Source organism: Mangifera indica, chromosome 6 (genome assembly GCF_011075055.1).
Source record: "Mangifera indica cultivar Alphonso chromosome 6, CATAS_Mindica_2.1, whole genome shotgun sequence".
Classification (NCBI taxonomy): domain Eukaryota; kingdom Viridiplantae; phylum Streptophyta; class Magnoliopsida; order Sapindales; family Anacardiaceae; genus Mangifera; species Mangifera indica.
Window position 1 is genome coordinate 5,628,576 of NC_058142.1, and position 11,639 is coordinate 5,640,214.

Here is an 11,639-nt window from a genome sequence, read left to right on the forward strand (position 1 = left end):
GAAAAGAATTTTGTTGAAGATGTAAATATTGACTGAGTTGTTGCAGACATTGGCCACAATTTCAGTGCGGCTTTAACTCCCAAGAGGACAATTGCAGCACGAAAAAACAATTGGGCTAAAAAGGCTACAGTGGGGAAAGATTGAAGGAGATTAATGAAAAGGATAAGCACCCACAAACGCAAAATATTGCAAAGATATCTATACAAAATTAGGAAAGAAAAAGACAGGAAGAAAGCTTACCATTTATAAGCTTCTTCTCTTAAATAAATTGTAATTATTTCAGTTACCAAAACGAAAGAAAGCTTACCTTTTAAAGCAAACATATCTGGATTTTAACGACTATTTCCCATCCAAGGTTTGATGTTTTTTCAAATGTCTCCCATTTAACTATAGAAACACTAAACATCTACCCATAGCTGATTAAATTTAACAGAACCCTAACGCCTGAAAATTTTATCTCTTTTTACCCTCCTAAACTTTAAAAACTAAAATTTTTCCTCAGCCTAAGTTTTAAAAAATGACAGTTTTACCTCCGATGACCTCTCCGGCTCCGTTGCCGATGGCGCCCTCCCTCCCGAAGTATCCTTTCCTTCCGACGATCCCTTTCCTCCTATTTGAAGGTACGATTAGCGTCGGAAACGTCTTGGGAGACGAAGACAAAGCCTTCGTCTTGGGAGACGAAGTCTGGGAAGACAGTCGTCTTTCTAGAGGTCTTCTTCTGGGTCTTCTTCCCAGACGAAGACGACGGCTTCGTCTTCGTTTGGAAAGACGGAGAACTTCATCTGACGAAGTTCTTCGTCTCCGATCGATGTCGGAGACGCCGATCGGACCTCCAAATGGGAGGAAAGGGATCGCCAAAAGGAGAGGATACTTCGAGAGGGAGACACCGTCGGTAACAGAGCCGGAGAGGTCACCGGAGATTTCAAAACCAAACCCTAGGGTGAAACTGTGATTTTTTAAAACTTAGGCTGGGAGAAAATTTTAGTTTTTAAAGTTTAGGGGGACACAATTACGTTCTATTTTAGTTTATTTTTAATATTATAAAGAAAATGATAATTTTATCTTTACCACTGTTAGAGTTTTGTTAAATTTAATCCATCATAGATGGATATTTGATATTTTCATAGTTAAAAGGTAGAAACTTGAGAAAATATCAAACCTTGGGTGGGATATAGTCGTTTGGCCTTTATGTAATCTGAATACGATTCCTAATGAAAAGAACCCCACACCGCCCTATCTATCCCTCGCTAAAATCCACGAGTTTTGACACCGCAGATATGACACTATGACAACACCACAAAATTCAACTCTCTTAATTATCACAAATCCCCTCACCACCACATTAATATAAAGTGCCCACCGATAACCGCCTCTCGCAAAATAAAAAACGCCCACAGAAAGGGGAACCTCTCTCTCTATCTTTCAATGGCTTTGATCACAACTTCATCAACAAAGCCTAGATCTTTCGTATTTTCACGTCTTTGTCTTTCCAAGAAGTCTCTGAACAATACTAAATCACTAAATTTTAGCCATTTAGAAAGCAAGAGAATTTACCCCACTTTTGTACCTTGTGTTCGTAGTTGTAACAAAAGGAAGTGGTTTGCAATTGTAAATGCAGCATCAGTAGAAGGCGCAGAGCCTGAACCAGAGTCAGAAGTGAGAAGTTGGGGGAGAATTTTGTTATCAGATGTGGCGGTAAAGAGGAAAAGAAGGGTCTATTTTGGGAGGAATTGGAACTCATTAGATACAAGCACTGCCGGCGTTGTTTTGGCAATGCATTTGCTGAGTCTTTTTGCACCATTTCACTTTAATTGGAGTGCTTTTTGGGTTGCTTTTGGACTTTATGTTATCACAGGACTTCTGGGTATCACTCTTTCTTTTCATAGGAATCTTTCTCATAGAAGTTTTAAGTTACCCAAATGGCTCGAGTATCTGTTTGCTTATTGTGGAGTTCAAGCCCTTCAGGTGGATTATTGAAAGAAAAAGAAAGATAGTTTATTTGTATTCGTATTTGATTCTTGGCCTAAAATTGCATACTTTTTGGTGATTTCAGGGGAACCCAATTGATTGGGTTAGCACACATAGGTATCATCACCAGTTTTGTGATTCAGAAAGAGATCCTCACAGCCCCCTTGAAGGGTTTTGGTTTAGTCACATGAGTTGGCTTTTTGATACCAATTCTGTAGTGGAAAGAGTATGAATCATTCTCCCACAAACTAAATTATTTGAAAAAAAAAAATTCTTTTTCTGTGGTTTATTTAACTGGTAGGTTTGCAGTGTGGGGGACCAAGCAATGTTGGGGATTTAGAGAAGCAGCCATTCTACAGATTTCTGAGAAGCTCATATGTCCTCCATCCAATTGCACTCGGAGTTTTGTTATATGCACTGGGAGGCTTTCCCTTCGTTGTATGGGGAATGGTGAGAAAATCTTCTCTTTTAGAGGCTCTGTTTAATAAGCAGTATGTTCATCGTGGCTTTACAAATTTGATCTTTTAATCATCATTATGGCCCCATTAGAGAAGTGGTAAAGCTTTAGAGGATGAAGTCCCTAACCATTAGATCTTCCAATACTTCTTAATGGGGAGAAATCCAACGATTTTCACGTTCATTGAATTTAGTAGCCTAAAATTTGAACCATTGATTCAACCATGTGGGTCTCGTCCTTGTATGCTATTTTCTTTCTTTCACAAAATAGAAAAGAAAAATAGAACCACGTTTCTGCTAGTTTGGCATGTTTGAAGTTTGAAATTATCCCTAATTGAAACTCTTGTCCATTTTAAACGTGGAACCATGTTGCAAGACTGCAAAATTCATGTTTTTCACATGTTCATTTGAAAGCGAAACTCACATGTAGTACATAAAATTAGACATGTTTTGGTAGAGTGGGTTTTCCAGGGAGCTTATGCATTAATTTGTTGACATTGCAGGGTGTTAGGATTGTGTGGGTGTATCACATCACTTGGTTCGTGAATTCAGCTTGCCATGTATGGGGAAACCAAGCATGGAACACTGGAGATTTGTCCAAGAACAACTGGTAATATATTATACAAGTTTCCTCAGCAACCCCTTTATGTGATTCTTTTTTGCTTCAAGAGTTAATTGCATTTCCTGGTTCAAATATTTCATTTTTAGTAGTAAAAAATTATTCAAACTAGATGTATCAGAAGGGTAATTAAATATATATGTGATGAGGAGTACTTATTTTGATATGTTTATTTAGGTGGGTGGCATTGCTTGCATTTGGAGAAGGGTGGCACAACAACCACCATGCGTTTGAGTACTCAGCTCGACACGGCCTGGAATGGTGGCAAGTCGACATGACTTGGTATGTGGTAAAATTTCTGCGAGCCATTGGTTTGGCGACGGATGTGAAGCTACCAACTGAGCTTCAAAAAAAGAGAATGGCATTCAACAATTGAAGTTATGTTGTTGCCATTGATACTTGTGGTAGGCAAATTCTAATAGATTCTTGTTCAACTTGTTCAGCGATTCTTGGTGAGGCAAATGAATGATTTTTTTTTTTGTTTTTCTTGGTTTGTGGTGAACTGAATTCTAGCTCTCTAAGATTTTTACCTTTTATGATTCATATTTTGTTGTTGAAGTTTTTATCAATGAATAAATGATTTTAGCCAACACTCCAACTATTATAATACGGGTAATTAATTAATTAACCTTTTTTTGAATGGGTCTAAATGATTTTAGTTAACATTTAAGGATTAAAAAACCTTTAATCTAGTTAATGAGAATTGATCTATTGAGTTGAAAAAACTTCATGAATTTTATTTTTTAAAATCATTTAAATCGTTATTATTAGAAATTAATAACTAAATATACGTTTCTATACATGAATTTATTCAAGTTTCTTATATGGTTTCGTGGTTTTTAAATGAAAATTTGTTGATAAGAGTTGGAAGTTTATGATGAAACATGTTGAAGTTTTAAAATTGTTCAAAGATTAAGGATGTGGGCAATTTTAATATTATTTGAGATATTTAATTATATCCATATAAATTATGGTAAGTTGACTAAAATTTTATACGTCTCTTAAAATGGTTAATGAAATTTATTTCTCTTGTAATACCCTTTGATATAATAGACAAAATTCAATACCCTTAAATATTAGACAAATAAATCTAATTAAATTTTCATTTTAACTATGAAAAAATTGTGGGTCATTTTAATTAAGAGAACAGAAGAGATTATAGCATGAGCCATCCTAAATCTTTCATCTTTTAATTATTATTTAATCATAAAGGAAAAAAAATAGTAATTTGAATAATTTTTCTAATTTTTTTGATAAAAATTTCAATTCAAAGTTTTATAAACGTGATAGAATCTTAAACTTAGAAACTGCTCCCAAAAAGTATAATATTCTACAAATTTTATTAACTTCTAAAATTAATAATTTTTCGAATTGCTAAACTTAATCTTGTTGAATATTATTACAATAGTAGCATAAGTGATTAGTGATTATTATAAAAGCTCAAAGATTAAAAAATTTGGGTGTCATCAATTTTTTTCTTAACTTTATTATTATTATTATTTTTGAATAGAAAAGGGTATTAAAGGAAATATATAAACTCGAAAGGGCCATGATCAATGGTCCATTTATGGGCTAAGGCCCAACCACCTACCCAAGTTATGAACCAGTGTAATAGTTTATAATGAAAATGTGAATGGTAATGTTTTAATATATCAATTTTTGTTCCCTTTTAATAATTACTTGTAATACATAAAAATTCTCAAAAACAAGATGCTCTTTTTAAAAATCTTATACCAAATAAAAAAAATTCATCATCACAAGAAGCTATACAGGAGAGATCAAATGGACAAAGATTGTAAATGTGAATTGTTCTATTTTTTTTCAAATGCCAAAGAATTATGAATTCACCCTTTTATTAATTTTATTCTCTGTTGTAACATGTGAAATAAGTGCTTTTATATGTATTTTTGTTTTTATTTTCATGGGAGATTGATATTTTTTTACCCAAACTATGTCGAAATGTCAAGTTTCCACCCTTGATATTGAAAAATAACATTTTCTCACTTTCTGTCAAGCAATGTTAATGAAAATTAGTTAATTTTTATGATGAACACACTAAAAAGATCAAATACACGCCATAACATTTAATATACCCCCAAACTTTATTGAATATATTTTTATCTTTTTTTATAAAAATTTAAAATTTAAAACCTAAAAGACTAAAATAGTCATTGATGACGATATGTCATCAATGATGACTGAAATCGTGTCAAATGAGTTTTCTCAATCGAATTATATTGGATTAGTGCGAATTTAATTATAATTATATTAGAATAGTGTGATTCAACCAAAATATCATATTTTGGTGTGAATCTAATCTGAATCACATCGATTGATGCAATTTTAACAACATTGCACCATTTTGGTGTTATTTTGCATGATTCTAACCTTAATTTCCATTGTACTTAGTGTGATTATAGATTTGGGATTTGTTAGAGTTAGACTACCAGTTTTTATTATTATTTTTAATTAAAAATAGGGTTCTAAGGTATAAATTTTAAAATTGGTGGGAGAAATTAATTTGTTTGCACTTTAAGGGTGTAAATAATATTAATTCTATAATATTTATATCTTTTTTAAATTAATAAAACTAAAACTAGCGTTTGACTTTTGATGGTAAAGTTCCCTCCAAATGCGCTACCCATCCTTCCAAAGGATTATGATGTAAGTAGTCCTCTGGCTCCTGTAAGCCAACAAAGGTCTCTTAGTGGCTCTTAATATGCTTTATCCTAGCCACTGTTATTGTGGGTTACTCCTCATTGTCCTCAATGTCGAGAATGCCTATGTCACCACAATTAGTTGACGAAGAGCCCACCGTTAATGAAGGCACATTCTCTTTCACTAAGTTTGCATTGGGAGCAGCCTCCTTGGGTTTTTTCTTAGATTCAGCTTCTAAGGCAGACTCCATCACAACTCGTCTTGGATCCGTCCTCCTCTTTACCAACGAGGCCGCACCGTCAATATAAGGGGCTTTCAAACCACTCAAGTAGTTCTAAACCCTATCATTAGATGAACCCTAGAAGACATATATTTGAGAATAGAGAACGACGCTATTATTAGCCATCAAAGGACTCGATCAATGAACAACTACCCATTAGTCTAAATGTAAATCCCAGACACTATTAAAACCTAAAAACCTACCAAGCATTATCTGAGCGAAAAAACAAATTCCAAGATAAAAAAATTATCTTGAAAACACTCAACTGTAGATGATGCAAAACTAGTGCTTAAAGATGCCAAAAGTGATGCCTTGATTGTCAGAAAAGCTTTTGCAAATGGATTATGGTTTCGTGGAAGTATATAAAGACGTTAAAGGTAAAACATGACCATCGTATGAGTTCTAAGTTCTTTTCATAGACACTTTGCGAATAAGTGAGAATGAATCCCAATTGATCAAAACAACTTAGCAACACATGCCACCAATTCGATAACATATAAAAAGCATAATGAGCAAGACATCATTGATATTCGAATTGACTTGACAAGCGCACAACTTGTGTATGCGACACATTAAAAGCCCAAATTGAGACATCATTTTCATGGCATACTGCAAGTAATGATTCTGATTGTTCACATGTTATTCATTTGTGCAAAAAGATAGAGTTTTCAAACTCTATTTACACTTCAGGAACTATGAGACAATTATTATACGATCAAAACTCTTTCTTAGTCAAACTTATTTGTTCAAAACCCAAGAAGGGACTAACCGTCAATTATCAACAAGCTATTTAATTAGTAATCAAAGGGCATCACTAGCATGTCACCCATTAAGATTTATGATATTACACTTTACAATTCAGTTACATATGTAATCTAAGCCTCTCCTCCTATAAATTCAAAATTGTATGGAAGCCTAGAGAGATTGAAAAAAAATCTACAATTGTTAATGCACTCATTATAATATTGTTTTTATTTTTTATTTTTTCAAAAATAGTTAATAACACAATGGTGGATGTAGGTTTTTAAATTATAAATTGAACTACGTTAAAAACTTCATCCTATCCATACTTTCTTGTGTTGAGTACCACCACTCAGTTTACTTCTTGTTACCAAGTGAAAATTCCTTTTTCATTTACAATCGAAACAATTCTTTGTTTTTGATAAAATAAAAAATGTCAATTGTTTGTATAAAAATAAGAAATGGATTTGCAGTAATTAATTGCCAAGTATGGACATTCCTATTGTTATAGATTTATATTTCCGAACCCAAAGATAATCTGATCCGAACAATATAAACGCGGAAAATAGGAAAAATATAATAACACGATTTACTTGGTTCGGATCTCGTAAACGAAATCCTACATCCAAGGTAGAGGTGTTCCTCTAGTCAAATCCACTAATATCAAGGTCGATTTACAATATACAAACACACGAATCTCTCACTGTACATCAAAACAATATACAAGCAAATACACGACAATACAAAGTCAAAGAGAACCTGACTTCACCGTAGAGACACCGCTGATCAAACTCAGAGAGCAAACTCAGCCATATAGCAGCCACAAGATGCACAAAACAGAGAAAGAAATATACAGCAGCTTCACGCCTCACTTTCTCTCTATTCTATTCTTTAGTCGGCTAAAATTATGTTTATATACTTAGGTCAACACAAGTGAATGCCTAGCAAGTTTACCAAACTGCCCTCACTTATAAAATGAAAAGACTCATGCATCCTTAAGCTCTAATTACGCTACTGCCCTTATAGTTTTTAAACAAATATTACAAACTCCACCTTGTTTGAAAACTACAAGACTCAAACATGAATTTAAACTAGCCAAAACACCTCTGCAAGACAAACTCACAACTTTCCAATTTGCAACAAGTCTAAGGCACGCTTAAACTTATTTATTGGAACTACCTTTGTCAAAATATCAGCAGGATTCACCTCTGAAGCAATTTTCTCCAGAATTACTTGACCTCTAGACAAAATTTCTCTTATAAAATGCAACCTAACATCTATATACTTTGTTCTCTCATGAAAAACACTATTTTTAGACAGATGTATTGCACTTTGTGAGTCACAATAGATCACAGGAATACCACAATGCAGCCCCGACTCTTCTGTTATACCTTTCAGCCACAAAGCTTCTTTTGTAGCCTCTGTCAATGCAACATATTCAGCTTCTGTTGTAGACAAAGCAACAATATGTTGAAGACAACTCTTCCAGCTTATCACATTATCACTAAATGTGAAAATATAGCCATTTAGAGACCTCCTCTTGTCTAAATTTGCAGCATAATCTGAATCACAATATCCTTTAACATGTAAATTGTTAGTATCAGATGCAGTATATACAAGACCAAAATGACATGAACCTTTCAAGTATTTCAACATCCATTTCACAGCATTCTAGTGTGTTTTACAAGGTTTTCCCATAAACCTACTCACTAAACTAATTGCATAAACAATATCAGGCCTGAATCCTATCATAGCATACATTAAGCTACCTACCACATTTGCATAAGGAATCTTTTTCATATATTCAGATTCATCAGTAGGTAAATAATGCAAAACAAACATCAATTTGAAATAAGCACTTATAAGAGTATTCATAGATTTAACATCATGCATACCATACAATTCAAGAACCTTTTTAACATATTCAGATTGAGACAAAGTTAAAATACCTTTAATTCTATCTCTATTAATATCCATTCCTAAGATTCTTTTTGCATGTCCTAAATCTTTCATTTCAAATTCATCTTTTAACAATTTTTTCAACCTAGTTAAATCATTTATTTTCTTTGAAACAATAAGCATATCATCCACATATATCAACAAGTAAACATAGCTGCCTGTTTCAGTTTTACAAAAATAAACACAATTATCAAAGTTACTTCTAGAAAAGCCAATGAAGAGCATATAGTCATCAAACCTTTTATACCATTGTCTTGGTGACTATTTTAGGCCATATAATGACCTTTTTAGTAAGCAAACCATATCTTCAGATCCAGTTTCTCAAAACCCTCTGGTTGCTCCATATAAATCTGCTCTTCTAGATTACCATGAAGGAAAGCAGTAATAACATCTAGCTGTTCAAGTTCTAAATCAAATAACACCACAATAGATAAAATAAACCTTATTAATATATGTTTAACAACAGGTGAAAAAATCTCATGATAGTCAATTTCTTCTACTTGGGAAAAACCCTTTGCAACAACTTTAGCCTTAAACCTTCCATTTTCAAAGCTTGGAGCAGCAAGTTTTCTTTTAAAAACCCATTTACAACCTATAATCCTTTTATTTTCAGGTCTTTTAACAAGAATCCATGTGTTATTTTTATGCAGAGAATCAATTTCAGCTTGCATGACATTTAACCATTCCTTTTTGTGTTTACTCATATAGGCTTGTTTGAAATTTAAAGGATCATTCAATTCAATGCAATCACCTATATTAAATGCATATGATATAAGATCTGCATGAGCATATTTAGATGAAAGTTTAATAGCTCTTCTAGTCCTATCTCTAGCCAATTGATAATCAGAAAAATCACTATCTAAACTACTTTGACTCTGACTCTGTGATGGTTGCTGGTTCAAACCCCTATCTTCATACTTTGAAGCATGAATTGGATCTGAGCCTAAACCAGGTCCATCACTTGACTCAACATTAGCTGAATTTCTCAAGTCATAATTCTCCACCTCAATATGAACCTGTTTAGACTGAAATTGGTTAGAGATAAACAGATCTTTATAAAAAGCAAATTCATTAAACACAACATCCCTGCTAACCACACATTTTAATTCATCAATTAACCAAACCTTATAACCCTTAGTCTCTGTAGGGTATCCTAAGAAGGCAGCCTTTAAGGCTCTAAGGTTCAGTTTACCCTGTTTCACATGGATATAAACAAGGCATCCAAAAGGTCTCAAGTGATTTAAATTTGGTGGTTTACCAGACTACAATTCAATAGGAGTCTTAAAATTAATAGCAGAAGAAGGTGATCTATTAATCAAATAACAAGCAGTAGCAACTACTTCAGCCCAGAATTTCTTACTTAATCTTGAGTCAGCTAACATGCATCTTACTTTGTTCAGAATAGTCTTATTCATTCTCTCAGCAAGACCATTCTGCTGAGGAGTGTCTGCACAGGTTCTATGTCTCAAGATTTCAAATTGTTTACAAAAATCAGTAAACTGTTTGTTACAAAATTCAAGACCATTGTCTATTCTTAAAAATTTTAGTTTCTTATTTGTTTGATTTTCAACAAGAGTTTTCCATTTTTTAAAAAACTTAAAAGCTTGATCTTTAGTTTTTAAAAAATAAACCCATACTCTTCTTGAAAAATCATCCACAAAGGTTAGAAAATAATGAGTATTAGATAGAGAACTAGGTACCTGAGGAGAACCCCACAGATCTGAATACACATAATCAAGAATGTTCTTTGATCTATGAGTAGTAGCTGCAAACCTCAACCTTTGTGACTTCCCTAAAACATAATTCTCACAAAACTCTAATGCAGAAATTCTGTTAGAATTAATCAAGTTTTGTTTACCAAGTTCTTGCAAACCCAAGAAACTAATGTGTCCTAGCCTTTTATGCCACAAAACAGTTTCATCCATCTTATCAGATTTAGAAGACATTGAGTCACTAACAGCTGTTCCTTCTAAAATGTATAACCTATTTATCAATTTTGCGCTCATTACTACTAAAGCTCCTTTCATTATTTTAAGCACACCTTTTTCAAATTTATAAGAATAACCATTGGAATCTAACAAACCTAAAGATATTAGGTTTCTTCTCAATTTAGGGACTAATCTAACATCATTGAGAATTTTAATAGAACCATCAACAAGTTTCAGTTTAATAGCACCTATACCAGTTATCTCACATGCATCATCATTACCCATTAAGACTTTTCCTCCATTTATCTGTTTTAGATCTAAAAACCAGTCTTTTCTAGGTGTCATGTGATAGGTGCATCCTGAATCTAAAACCCATTCTTCCCTAGACAACCCCTCAGTTAAAACCAAAACTTCAGCACTGTCATAGCCATCAAGTAGATTTACAGACTCATGTTTCTCATTATTTGAAGGAAAATTCATTTTCTTTCTTTCAGGGCAATTTCTTTTCATATGACCTTCTTTATGACAATTCCAACAAACTTTTTTTGACCTAGATTTAGATATATTATTTCTTTTATATTTTTGTTGAAATTTCTTTTCTGTTCTGCCTCTTACTTGCAAGCCTTCACCTATGGTTTTCTTTTCTATCTTCATTTCTAAATCTTTTGACTTAAGAGCCCTTAAGACATCTTCTAAAGAAAGAGACTCTCTACCATATTTAATAACAGCTTTTACATCTTTAAAAGTTTCAGGTAGTGAGTTCAAAATAATAATGGCTTGATTTTCATCAGAAATTTTCTCTTCTATATTAGCCAAATTAATAGTAATTTTATTGAACTCATCTAAATTTTCTTCTAAAGACTTTCCTGGATCCATTTTAAAACCAAATAGTTGCTCTTTCAAATATATTTTATTAGTCAAAGATTTAGTCATATAAAGAGATTCAAGCTTCAACCATAATTTTGCAGCAGTACTAACATCATCAACTTGTCTTAAAACATTATCAAATAGATGTAAAATAAGCAAGCTA

At 32.9% G+C, this 11,639-nt stretch overlaps 1 protein-coding gene across 1 annotated transcript; it reads left to right on the forward strand.

Moving 5' to 3' along the window:
- Positions 1-1,342: 1,342 nt before the first annotated feature.
- LOC123218067 (palmitoyl-monogalactosyldiacylglycerol delta-7 desaturase, chloroplastic-like) lies at positions 1,343-3,635 on the forward strand. Its single transcript, XM_044639273.1, has 5 exons — positions 1,343-1,965; positions 2,054-2,194; positions 2,278-2,418; positions 2,928-3,034; positions 3,221-3,635. Exons 1-5 carry the CDS (start codon positions 1,426-1,428, stop codon positions 3,417-3,419), a joined length of 1,128 nt encoding a protein of 375 aa, XP_044495208.1. The 5' UTR covers positions 1,343-1,425; the 3' UTR covers positions 3,420-3,635.
- Positions 3,636-11,639: the final 8,004 nt, after the last annotated feature.

Bases quoted from the DNA above. Each gene is read 5' to 3' on its own strand.
- LOC123218067 (XM_044639273.1), top strand. From the start codon at position 1,426: ATGGCTTTGATCACAACTTCATCAACAAAGCCTAGATCTTTCGTATTT. The intron at 1,966-2,053 runs GTGGATTATTGA...TGGTGATTTCAG, and splicing joins GTGGAGTTCAAGCCCTTCAG to GGGAACCCAATTGATTGGGT. The intron at 2,195-2,277 runs GTATGAATCATT...GTAGGTTTGCAG, and splicing joins CCAATTCTGTAGTGGAAAGA to TGTGGGGGACCAAGCAATGT.